Source organism: Microtus pennsylvanicus, chromosome 6 (genome assembly GCF_037038515.1).
Source record: "Microtus pennsylvanicus isolate mMicPen1 chromosome 6, mMicPen1.hap1, whole genome shotgun sequence".
NCBI classification, from domain to species: domain Eukaryota; kingdom Metazoa; phylum Chordata; class Mammalia; order Rodentia; family Cricetidae; genus Microtus; species Microtus pennsylvanicus.
Genome location: NC_134584.1, coordinates 32,504,667 through 32,518,415, shown reverse-complemented (window position 1 = coordinate 32,518,415; position 13,749 = coordinate 32,504,667). Strand labels below are relative to the sequence as shown.

The 13,749-nt window shown below is 42.3% G+C and overlaps 1 protein-coding gene across 1 annotated transcript in view; it reads right to left on the bottom strand.

The window, feature by feature from the left end:
- Positions 1 to 13,749, bottom strand: part of Ghr (growth hormone receptor) — a 240,766-nt gene that overhangs the window by 21,409 nt on the left and 205,608 nt on the right. The window contains exon 4 of the mRNA XM_075975973.1: positions 6,119 to 6,248. Coding sequence (XP_075832088.1) covers positions 6,119 to 6,248 — 130 coding nt within the window. The remainder of the gene's footprint in view (positions 1 to 6,118; positions 6,249 to 13,749) is intronic.

Genomic DNA, 13,749 nt, shown 5'->3' with positions numbered 1-13,749 from the left:
GCCAAAGTGGTGAGATGATTGACATAATAAGCGGGGTAATTCGTTGTTTCTGTTTTATTTACTGGCCAGTCTCAGGTGAGAAGAGGGTTTCTAGGTGAGGAAGACACAAAGTCAGGGAACCTTTGATTAAGAATGTAGGTTAAAGCAGGGCCTGATGACTTGCTTCAGCTGCTAACGTGCTTGCTGAACAAACACACAGAGCCCTGCAAGAACCCACGGAAATGTTGGGTGAGAAGGAGAGCACATGAAATCCAAACGCTGCGGTGGCAGAGACAGGATCATCCCTCTCGCATGCTCAGTCTGCTAGTCTAGCCAAAAAGGCAAGGCTCCAGATTCAGTGAGGGACTCTATCTCAAAAAATAAGAGGTGGCAAGCAACTGAAGAAGACACCTGCCATCAACTTCTGCCCTCTACATCACACACACACACACACACACACACACACACACGCACGCGCACATGTGACAGGTGTTACTGCGTAGGTGTAGGTACCAGGGCTGTTTGAGGCTTTCCCACTCTAGGGTGGTGTTAGCAGCGATGAACAATGAATGAGAACACGGGCTTGGGGGAAGGCATGGCCTGGAAGGAAGGAATGAGAAGCCCCGAAGAAGACACATTTACATTTCCTTCTTCACAGCTGCTTCTCAGGCTCTGTGTTTAGGACTAGGGATTTATCGGGGCCACGGAGACAGCTGCTGGTCAGCTGTTTGCACACACTTTGGACTAAAACAGCAGTGAATTTGAGACAGCAAACTGTTGCTAACATTCTAATTGGGAGTCTTAAATGCTGCATGTCTTTAGATGAAAAGAGAGTCATCTATTATAAGGAAGTAAATGGAGAAAGGAGGAAGGACAAGGCGTCTTTTTGTATGTGCATGCGTCGTGTCTGGTGTGACAGCAAAAGATCAGGGACAGGTGACTTCCTGAGTGGATGCATTTTTGTTTAATCTTGGCAATCAAACTAGGCGAATTAAAAAGTTTTACCAAAAATTGCCCGGAAAATTAGGCATTCATATAATATCAGAGACGATATCAAGTATATTGATATTATGTAACCAATGGTATTAATTTTAAAAAAAGTGAGTCTTAGGATGGTACAAAGATTCAGGGTAGCCCGCGGTCAGCAGGTCTGCATTTATTGTAAGGAACCGCCCAGCTCTGCCATGCTTCAGCTTCTGGACTTTGATAATGTAAGAAGCCCTGTTCTGAGAAGTATATGTGTAACTCCCTCGTTGGGTTTCTAAATCCGTTAGCTCCACAGGACACAGCTCTTACCAGAGTTAATTTGGATGTGAAGCAGGGTGGATCAGGAATAGCTAGTTCAAAACACAACTATCAATCTCGGGTCCCCCACCCACGCACCCACTGCTTTTGTCTTTTTGAGATGGGGTTCCTCTATGTAGCCCTGGCTGTCCCAGAACTTCTTTTGTAGACCAGGTTGGCCTTGAGCTCAGAGATCTGCTAACCTCTGCTTCCCCAATACTGGACTAAAGGCATGCCACCAAACCTGACTAAAGTGTATCTCTTCAGCTAGTAAATCTAAAAGCCAAATAAACAATCTTACGGCATGTGAAGTCACCTGTCTTCCCTTCCTATACATGGCATAACATGGTCTAAGAAAGCTACTTTAATCTTCTTAGCCCTCAGAGGAAAACTCTTCAGGTTTGCTCCCAGACTACCTCGTGACACAAATAAGGGCTGTAGGAGATTTCGTTAAAAATAAAAACAGCACATAAATAAATAAATAAAATAAAAACAGAGAGTGAAAGCAGTATTTTCTCCCTCAAGGTTTGGATTGGAGTAAAAATAAAGAGTGGAAAAGTCATAAAAATAAAACCAGATTCCGGGCCCACAAACTTTAAATAATTCCAATTTAGGTTTGCCACCCATTAACCACCATGACCAGCTCCTTCTACCAGGAACCATTGGATCATCTGGAGTCCTTGAACCCACAAGACACATATCCCACCTCTCTCTGGTTTATTATCCCATAATAAACTTTGGGGAGGAACAAACCCAGCCCACCCCACAGACAAAGGAGCCAGATTAGTCATTGTCCTACACCCCAGTAAACTGGGTCTCAAATCCTTTAGGAGAAAGTGCGATGATACAAAACATTCTTTTTAAAGTAAATGGTAAAATAAAACAATTAAAACATCGAGGTTGACATTGGGCAGCTCCAGCGGGCTCCTGTGAAGTCTTCCAAAAGCTCTGCCGCACTTGCTGGTGCCGCTTTCTACCGTGCCTCTGCTTTACACTCATGCTGGGTCCCCTTCCAGTGCAGAGGCTGGATTGGGCGGCATCTCCAGCACAGGCCGTCAGAGTCTGCTCTGAATCAGCTGCTTTCATAAGCTGGGGCCATCTCCTCTGCCAGCTTACCTGGCTAGGATCGGGTCCAAGCAGAACATGAGTGCTCGCGCCCTTCTGCTTTGCTGACAGCTCTGCGTGCTTAGACTCTTGTATGCTTTGGATTCCAAGAACAGCCCAGTGAACGGAAGGTTGGTCCCTGGTGTGTGTGTGTGTGTGTGTGTGTGTGTGTGTGTGTGTTCTGCCTCCAGAGGTTACAATGTTGACTGAAAGCATGCTGGCGTGTTGTGAGTCAGGGATGAGAGGCGTGGTTCTATAGTTTCAGGAGTTGCCTAGGAAGGAACACTCAGAAATAATAACGCGAGTTGGAAGTGCCTTCTGTGTCATTGTCTCTGGGTAAGTGGATGCTAAGAATCCACGGGCCAGTGTGGCTTCATCCTGATCTCCTAACTCTCAACTGTGCCCTTCTCAGATAAACAGAACTGAGGGCTTATGTGGTTTGGCTAGGATATGCAAAGCATGTTTTTTTGTTTTTTGTTTTTGTTTTTTAGAGAAAACACAAAATCCTGATTTGGGGAGTTATGGGTTGGCACATGGTTATGAGTTTGTATTCATGGTATGTATGGGCGTGGGGGAGGGTTGTATATTTTTCTCCCGAGATTCTAGGTTCTAATACGGATAAAACAAGGATATTCTCCTGAGCATATTTTCCTCCCTCTATTCACTCTTGCAGCAGAATCCTTGTTAGTTCCCAGGCTGAGTGCAGACTGGGGTGCTGGGAGGATGGGGATGGGTGGAATGTGGGGGTGGGGATGGGGGGAGACCTGCGGACAGATTACTGTGGCTCTGATGGAAGAAAGCAAGAGACAGCATGTTTGTGAGGGCTTCATATCTCTGGACTTAGTTTTTGGCTTTCAATTAAGTTAGGTGACTATGATGAGGGTGGAAAAACCATGGTCCAAGGGTGGAACCAGTTCAGGATATTGTCCTATTGTTTCTCGGATCAGTTTGGTCAATGGTGACTGACTGTATAAAAGTTTCTCATTGTTTTGAAGACTAATTGTCTGAGCTGCCCAAGCAAGGTATAAACATGGCATATTGTGGGTTTCTCTTCCTTTTCATTTTAGAGATAACAGAATCAGTTCACACATATTGAAAAGTGTTCCCAAACACCTTTCCTTCATGTCTGAGTCTATCCATCTGTCTGTCTGTCTATCTGCCTCTACTGGGCCATAGCTCTCTACAGTATCAACCTCGAAGTAAATAAGTGGTGTAATTGTGGCCAAATTACCTCATCTCTGTGTGCCTTCAGGGGCGGGGTGTTCTGTGATGCCTCTCATAACTAAAAGGTGTATAGGGCCAGTCTTGGTTATTCACTTACAGCTTTTAATATCGGTAAATCAAACACTCAGGTAGGCATTAGAAAGTTCTTATAGTCTACCAATAATCACAAGCCGTAAAAAATTAAAAATCACTTCTATAGCTCTGAAATCTGGATGCTATATCATTATTATTTAAAAACTAATATTATATATTAATTTTAAGAAAATATTTGTTTATTTATCTATTTATTTATTGTGTACTTACTATGAGAATGCACTGTGCCATATTTTTCTAGCTAAGGAAAACCCTCATAGAAAGCTAAGAGCTGTGTCTATTATCAGCATCCTAGAAGCAAAGAGGCAGAGCTGTGTCCAGCTTGACTAATTTTCTGTCACTCGGTGAGCAAGGGCTGAAGCCAGGATAGATGGCTGGAGACTGGCTCTGACTAACTGCTCCATCCATTGTCCTTCCTGTTCCTGTCATCCATGGGACACAAAGTGTCATTCTCGATCTGTGGACCAGAGTCTAAGACCAAGTCGCCTTGCTAACCTGCAGCTTCTCTTAGGACTTCCCTTGGGGTTTGTGAGGAAGAGAAGAGACAAGAAAATGTTTATCATTTGGAAAGGTGAAAGGTGCAGTTTTATTCTGTGGCACAGCAGGGTTATTAATTGTAATTGACAATGATTAATTATGTATTTCAAAATATCTAGTATAGAGGATTTTGGATGGTCCCAACACAAAGGAATGATAAATGTCCAATGTGATAGATACAACAGTTGTTTTTGGTTTGATAACTACACATCATATAGGTATTTTCAAATATCACAGTGCACCCCATAAATTACACTTTTACTGTGTGTATTAAAAGTGGTAGAAGAGAAGAGGAAGAAATTTCAAGGGGATGAAACTTAAGTACTGCCTGATGACCGGATTTCTAGATGCTTGTTTTCCTTGGCTGGTGTCAGTCTAGAGGACTGTGGGTAAAAATGAAAGATCAAGTTTCCTCATTTAGTTTAATTAATTTAAGACAATGGTCTGTTCTGTAGAAAACAAAGGGAGGCTTTTCAAGACACAAAGGAAGATTCAGTGCTCTCCTGTGGCCTACAAGCGCTGGCGCGGTCTCTGAATGTCATTGTGACCTCTACCCATGTCACCCTCCCAAGTTTTCAGTCTCATGCCATCTGTACAGGTTCTTCCGATTCTCAGACTTGCCAACATGACTGCAGGGCATCTCACTTTTAATTTTCATCGCCTCCACAGATGTCCCTCATATACACAGACGTCCCTCATATACACAGACGTCCCTCATATACACAGATGCCCCTCATATACACAGACGTCCCTCATATACACAGACGTCCCTCATATTCACAGATGTCCCTCACATACACAGACGTCCCTCATATACACAGACGCCCCTCATATACACAGACGTCCCTCATATACACAGACGCCCCTCATATACACAGACGTCCCTCATATACACAGACGTCCCTCATATACACAGACGTCCCTCACATACACAGACGCCCCTCACATACACAGACGTCCCTCATATACACAGACGCCCCTCATATACACAGACGTCCCTCATATACACAGACGTCCCTCATATACACAGACGTCCCTCACATACACAGACGTCCCTCACATACACAGACGCCCCTCATATACACAGACGTCCCTCATATACACAGACGTCCCTCATATACACAGACGCCCCTCATATACACAGACATCCCTCATATACACAGACATCGCTCATATACACAGATGCCCCTCATATACACAGACGCCCCTCATATACACAGACATCCCTCATATACACAGACGTCCCTCATATACACAGACGCCCCTCATATACACAGACGTCCCTCATATACACAGACGCCCCTCATATACACAGACGTCCCTCATATACACAGACATCCCTCATATACACAGATGTCCCTCATATACACAGACATCCCTCATATACACAGACGTCCCTCATATACACAGACGCCCCTCATATACACAGACGTCCCTCATATACACAGACGTCCCTCATATACACAGACGTCCCTCATATACACAGACGTCCCTCATATACACAGACGCCCCTCATATACACAGATGCCCCTCATATACACAGACATCGCTCATATACACAGACGCCCCTCATATACACAGACGTCCCTCATATACACAGACGCCCCTCATATACACAGACGCCCCTCATATACACAGACGTCCCTCATATACACAGACGCCCCTCATATACGTACGTACAAGTTTCTCTCACTTCATTTCCTTCGCTGAGTTAACACGCTGCATAAGAAAGGTCCCTGAGACGTCCTCAGCTCCAGTATTGCTCAAGCCTTATTACATACGCGCACAGGCATGCCCACAACCTCTCACTCATAATCTGAATCACCCCACCCTATCCTCTATCCGATCCACACTGACAAAATAATGGAGAAAAGTCAGAAGGGCATGAAGCCTTCACCTTCTAGCATAGAACACCTGGACCGATCCCGGGGTCTTTAAGTCTTGATAGTTTCCTACTGTCCAGTAGCATGAAAATGTCTCCAGTTCAGGCGAACGGCACTTGGTGAATTGAGGCTGCCCAGGAGACCCTGTAGAATAAGGAGAAAAGCCATGCAGGGAATTAGGAGGGTCATGTCATGTTCCCATGAAACATACATATGAAGTGCATAAAGAAGGAACTGCGGGGATAAAGCCAGCTTATTCCCTATAAGAGGCGATGCTAACATTTGGGAAAGCTGTTTTCCTGGCTCATCATCTCCGCATCTATTGCTGGCTGCTGTCAGTCATCAATTCTGAAGTCAAACAGTTGTGCCTTCATTTCCAGCATTCTTCTTTAGGGCCTGTTTAAGATAGCGCTCGAGAAAGGGATTTGGGGACAGTAGTTCATTTGGGAAGCATGCCAAGGACTAGAAGTCAGATAAAGAACAGAGAGGGGCAAGGTCCTAAGGTATGAGTAAGCCTAAAGGTGGTATTTCCTTTGAAATCATCCTTGAAAAGAACGTTGCAATAGATAAGAGTTCAATCTTTGTCCCCAGATTAATTCCCACCTGTACAAAGGAAGATGTCTCACATTCTGAGGAAACTTTAGCATTAACACTATTCTTCTTCTTTGGAGGTTTTTTTATTTGTGTGTGTGTGTGTGTGTGTGTGTGTGTGTGTGTGTGTGTGTGTAGGCCAAAGGTTGACATTTGATTTTCTCTCTGGCTCGTATTTCATGTTCAGGGTCTCTCACTGAATTTGGAGTTTGCCATTTAGGCAGACTGACTGGCCAGCAAGACCTAGGAATTCACTTGTCTGCTTCCCTAGTACCAGGGTTAGAGATATGTACCACATGCCTGACTTTCATGTGGGTGTCGGGGATTCAAACTTGGTTTCTCATACCTCACACTTTAGCCACTTGGGCATCTTCTCAGGGCCCAAAGTCTTCATTTAAAAGTGAGGATTTCAAGATATAGACATGGGGGAGAGAGATGGACGTTCAATTGAAGCAGGGCAGGAGAAGCTAGTAGTAAGGATGAGTTGGGGATGGATATCCCCAAGACACATTGTATATGCACATGGGATTTAAAACAAAAGTAAAAAAAAACACAAACAAAAGCTGAGGATTCCCATTTCTAGTTACAGCTTCATTTTAGTTGTTATTACTCTTTATATTGCATTTTACATTAGCATTTTTACATGCATACTTCATTCAGTACTGACTACAGATTGCCTTTTGCTTTCTGAAAAAAAATTCAGGGGTAGGGGTGGAAATGACAAGTTTAGACATCTTCTCAATTCAGCTTTCCGAAATCAGTCACCCGGGGAACCTCCAGTCTTCCACACTGGAACCAACAGAGATGGTTTTAAAATAGTTCTTTGCTTATTTCTAGAGACTTGAATTTCTTTTGGGGTACAATGTAGGGATATATTTTTAAAAGATTCCTTATGTAGGGCCTGGCAGTGGTGGTGCACACCTTTAATCCCAGCATTTGGGAGGCAGAGGCAGGCAGATCTCTGTGAGTTCGAGGCCAGCCCGGTCTACAAGAGCTAGTTCTGGGACAGGCTTCAAAGCTACAGAGAAACCCTGTCTTGATAAACAAAGAACAAACAAACAAACGTTCCTTATGTACTTGCAATGCATATTCCAGTTTGAGAAGCACAACTGCAGATGAACTTTTGTATGAGACCCGAAGATGGGGCTTTTGCCTAGTTGTGTTCATGGGACTGTTCCAGCAGAGGTGTGCACCAGCTCCTGGGAGCCCCACTGAGGATACCATTTTCATCTCAGAAACACTTCTTAGAACAACGCTTCATGAAAACTGGGATTTTATATAGGAAAGCTATGTAAAATCTCTGTGCAAAACTGTATATATGATATTTGTGTTTAAATATCCAGAGAATACAATCACAATAAAAATCAAAACATTATAGTGAGGTTTCTATTAAATTAATTCAGAAACTTCCAGGAGGGCTGTATTAATTTTTTTATATTTGCATTGATATTGTTTTTAAAAAGTTGATAAAGTTTGCTCTTGTATCCAAGGCTACAATGGTGGAAAAAGAATGCTGCTTGCATTGTGTTCCATCAACACTACCAGGATTGATTTGCAGGTCAGAAGGACTGCACAGCTTAAGTGAGCTTCTTCCACTTGGAGGAAGATGATCTCCCAGACAGCCCACAGAGGGAGCACAGCAAGCAGCTGCTACATCGGAGGAGTAATTTTCAGAGACGCTTTTCTGTGCTGGACTCACAACACAGCAGAAACAAATCCCAAAGGAAACTGCACATATTTTCCCAAAGTCTGCTTGGGGGCTGGGGCTTAGGGAGAAGTGAAAAGGGGATCTAAAGTGAGAAGGGAAGAGAATGGGGAAAGAAGGGAAGGGTGGTTTTCTTCTGAGAAACAGAGACTCCCCAGCATACCATATCTTGAAAACCGTCTGTTTCCAACAGCCTAACGCTTGTCACAGGTACATGATTGAGCTATCTTTCACGGGGGAGGGGGGTAGCAACTTGAAGGGGAAGTCTTTCTCCTTGGCTACAGTAATTTCCACCAGTAGACAACTTCCTTTTGATTTAGGGTGACAGTAAACAAACAATAAGGGGAATAAGAAGGCAAAACAAGGCAAAAATAACACGGCGTGGGCTGCTCTCCCTAAACTGATTGTTAGGCCCTATTGTTGAAGATAACACTTACATATCTCATTGAACATGGGGACACTGAGCCAGTACCTAACTAGTTCTTTCACCCTACTGACCAGGTTGATGGTACTAGAAGGTACTCTGCACTCTACCAGAAGAGATCCAGCTGCAAATGCTTCAATGTACAATAGTGACTTACCTGCACAATACCTACATGACTTACGCCATAATAATGGTACAAATATCGTGGAAGTAGCCAACTACTATGTGCTTAGATCCAAGGCCCACTCCATGAGATGGAATCCATGTTTTATACTGTATGGGTGGCATGAACGGTCAAGAACCTGAGAACAATAGATTATAGACCTAGGAGAAAATTATATACTATTGCTCCACTAAAGGAGCATAGTTATAAAATAACTCCTAATGCTATTCTGCTATACCTGGAGATCAGCATCTCACTCAGCCATCATCAGAGAAGCTCATCCCCCCTCAGCAGATAGGAACTAATACAGAAAAAGTGCAGAGTGAGAGACTTTGGAATATTCAGTTATAATATGGATACCTTCACTAAATCCTTACCCTCAGGGCTCAGAGAGCTATGCATAAGGGGAGGCAGAAAGATTGTAAGAGCCTGAGGGGATGGATGAAGCCAAGGAATCAGTGTCTTCCTCACACCACAGGACTGACACACATATGAACTCACAGGGACTAGGCCAGCATGGGCAGGGCCTGCACAGGTCTAAGCCAGATGAGGTCCCAACGCTGAGAGGGAAAAGTGGATACAAGCTCCCAACAGTAACCAAGAAACGATCTCCAATTCACAACTGTTTGCAAGGGAAAACTTTGTTTTCTTCAATGGAGTCTCACTGAGTACACAAACCATACTCAAAAGAAGCTCCCCGTCCAGCCCCAAACTAACTCAATGGCTTTTGGGGGATTTTTTCATCTCATATTGCTTTGTTTGGGTATTTTCCTGCTTGTCAATCTTTTGCCTGTATATTATGTTTCCAATGTTGTGGGTGTTTTTTTTGCAGGGGGGAGTGTATGTATGTGTTTCTCATGTTTTATTTTTTAAAATTTTGTTCTTGTTAATTTATTTTTTTTATTTCCTGTTTGTTTCCTAAAGAGAGACAGAAAAGAGGCATGGAGTTGGATGGTGGGGAGGATCTGGAAGGAGATGAGGGAAGGGGAGACTGTGATCTGAATATATTGTATGAAAAAGTTTTTATTTTCAATTAAAAGATAACATTCCTTAACATGATCAAGAAAAAAATCACCAAATTAAAGTTGTACAAAGACACACTTGAAAAAAATGGTTTTAGGGCTGGCTCTCAGTGATAGAGTCTTAACTAATATGTGTGAGACCCTGAAACAGATTCTCAGCATCACAAAAAGAAAATACAAATAAATGACTTTGATATATGGCTTCCATCCTAAATGCTGAAAAAATTGAAAGACCAAATCACTGTGTATGGTAATAAAGCAAGAAAAATTGAGGAAGGAAATACTCCAACCATAAAAACACACCAGACTAAATGGTAGACTTGGGTTCTGAAAAGGATCCTGTATATGCAGTCAGTCAGACTTCCTTCTCTCCAGAAGGAATGATTACTGCGGAGTGTAAGCCAAATGAGGAAACACTGTCAGCTGAAATGGTCTCATATGTTGTGAGGCCAAGTGTGGTGAAATTGCAATGTTCCTTCTGCAAGGGATAAACAAGAGATGGTGGTTCCAGTTGAGAGATCTTCCACTTCCTTATCTGTGCTTCCCAGGGTTTGGGTGATGATGAGCACACATGTATCAGTGATTTAGGAGCAGGTATGTATTTAGCCTTTCTATTTGGGTCAGGCAGCAGTGAAGAACAGAACACACGTGATTCTTAAAGATTTGATGAGTAAATATTTGGCATCATAATACCATGATAGAAAGGAATGACCTCACTCAGTGTCGTTGCTTTAAAAGGTCCTCATTTAGGTTAGTAGTGGAATGGAAAAGGGGAAGTGGCAACATAATAGTCATTGAGTGTTCTTGAGGGTCATGTGACAGCTACTGTCTTGCACAAGAAGGTGCTCTTATTGTCACCATTTTGTAGATGTGGAAACTGAGGCACAGAGAAGTAAAAGAACAGTATAAAGGTCACCTTGCTATTGTACAGCCCTAATTGCCACCAAACAATTATGTCTCAAAGTCTATTCTCAATCATTTCACCTATGGCTTTCAAAGTTTTAAGAAGTGATCCCTGGGAAGAAGATGTTTTTACATAACTTCCCCATATATATGACTTATGTATGTTTTCTATATGTACACGTACATAAAATGAAAATCTCACAACTATGATCCTCACTGTATTTAATAAATTTCTGACGGTATATAGTCATATAAATACACATATACATACTATATACATATGTACAATGCTGCTTGCAACCTTGTAAGCTGATTTACTAATGGCTTACCACTTTCTGTTTAAGGAAAAGCTGCATATGAAAGTTTACCAAACTAACCATCCTTCTACAAAAGTTGAAAATTAATTTTGACTTCTAATTCTTTCAAAACAAGGCAAGAATGCTTCCTTTGCTGGCACATGACTTAGACCTATTTGTGAATTTTTTTTCTAATTTGTATTACGATCTAAGTTACCTTTAATAAAACTTTTCTGATGAAAAGTTTTGGGGTCTTTAGAATGACTGCATGGGGATCAGGAATCACCATGGTGAGCTATGCTGTGACTGCCAGACTGCTGGGGAGGCCAGCCTCCACTAGGTAGCTTCACTTTAGCTGGTGACACCCATGCTTTCACAGAAGCTCTGTAGAGGTCCCATACATTCCACTAGAATGGCATTATTTATTAAAAATATGAACAATTCTTTATCTTGGGGGTCCTCTTGACAACCAATGGAAACTACCAGAAAGCAACTCGCTGATGTTAGGTAGAGACTGGCAACTTCAGTTTTGCTCCCAGACACGCAGGTTCTATATTCACTACCACTTTATACAGTCTGTAAAATCTTAATCAGATTTATTTAAACCCTGTTAGTTAACTGACAATATTGGTTAAAGGAGATTATCACAGGGTCATTGTGAAGATTAAGTGAGCTAATACATGCAAAGCTCTGAGAATAGTGTTTGATACAGAATAAGCATTCCATAAATGTTCGCTGTGACCGCAACTTTTATGTCAATTGTGATAATCACCTTATGAAGCATTGACTGTTGGTGTAGAAAATGATGGCCATTGTTGAGCCTGAAATTCATCCCATTATCGTGTGTATTTGTACTGTGAAACCATGTAATGAAGGTCCACGGGCACTAGGTGTGCCATGTGAGGGGATCTGGCATATGAAGTGTGTGTGGTATAGAGTTAGTTAGCTTTACCCTCACGGTTGGGAGATGGTTTTCTGTTGTGCTCTCTATAGTTCCAGCTTTTGAAGTCTGAGTTCTGGCTAACCGGGAAATGTTGCTATATTTTTATGATTTGCATTAAAATGAGGTTCCAAGCAAATGCTTTCTCTCTTTATTTCTGAGAATCCATTGAAAAAGAATGTATCAAATGTGTGAAAAAGCATATGGAGGGAGAATTACCAGAAATTCCTCCAGATGTTGTGGAACTGGCCTTCCAAAGGCCTCTGGGATGTCTACAATGTCACCTGATGCTTGGTGACAGGCACCAGGGAATTTGAGCAGGAGCTTTATTGAGCTGTTGGCAATACTCATTTCAGGAAAACCAGGCGAGAAGGGAAGAGTGCAGAACTCAAATTGTGCGAGTCCAAGCTGTCTTACCAACCAGGAGTACAATCAAGTGGTCCAGCTCCTACCCAAAGCCAGTCTAGTCAGGATGGACTGGCTGGTTGAAATTCTGATTTAGTATTTTACTTTTTGAAAGAAAATGAAGCCTGAAATTCTTGCTCTGCCTGTGCTCAGTGCCAGGGACACTGGGTTTACTGAGCAGTCGGTGCCTGCTACCGAGCAGCTCTGCACTGCGCAGTTCCATCTACAGGGATGCGCTCCGTGTTCATCCTGCTGGAGTCTCCTCACTCGAAGCTCTGCTTTTTTGGCCAAACACCCTTCCGAAGTGTGCATGCCATTTCCCAAAATGACCTACTGTTTGGAGCTGGAGATATTCACCGATTTCTCTACGTAAGAGAGTTGAAGTTCTGTTTCAGTAAGTATTCTATCTTTGAAGAATATTGGCCGATTAAAATGCTGCAAATAAGTCTGCGAGTAAACTGCTCATAGATAATATGATGACAAAGAATGGATCTGAAAAGCCCTGGAGCTGCCAAATAATAATGAATCTACAGATACTGAGATTGAAAGTAGGCTATTAGTAAAAAGGCTTTAAACCGTAATGGTACTGGTTAACAGTAAGTATGGTATTTTCTAGTAGAAAATACTGAATGTAAGTAATTCACACTTATACTAGATTTTCTTTGTGGTTTTCTTTATAAAATTGAGAAGATGCAGCTGTAAAATCTTAGGGATTTGTTTAGAATTGAAAAGCAGAGCCTATAAAAAAATCTCTCCTTAACTTTAATTTTTTAAAAAATCATTATTTTGAATTCAAATATAGTGAAATTTGAAAAGCAGATTCCTGAATCACTAAAGTGTTTGCAAAGCTGACATCCATTGAAGGCACCAGCTGAATTTCCATGGGCCTTGAATGCCAATCACTGAACTTGGTTGTAGTTTAGGAAAGTTCTTCTATCGGGTCTGGGAGATAAAATGAACTGCACACAGGCTGCACTGACAGGTTATTTTGGGACCGCACTGGGAGACCAAGGGCTGTGCTGCTCACAGGAGTCATTCAGTTTTCCGTAACTTGATTTTGGTTTTCACAGAATTCTTTCATTGTTTAGTTCTTTTAGTAATTGCAGCCAAAGTCAGTTTACTCTAATTTCCAGCGCTCAGGCGGAATCACCTCTTGACTTTTCTTCTCCGTGGCATTTGTCTGATGCATTTATTTA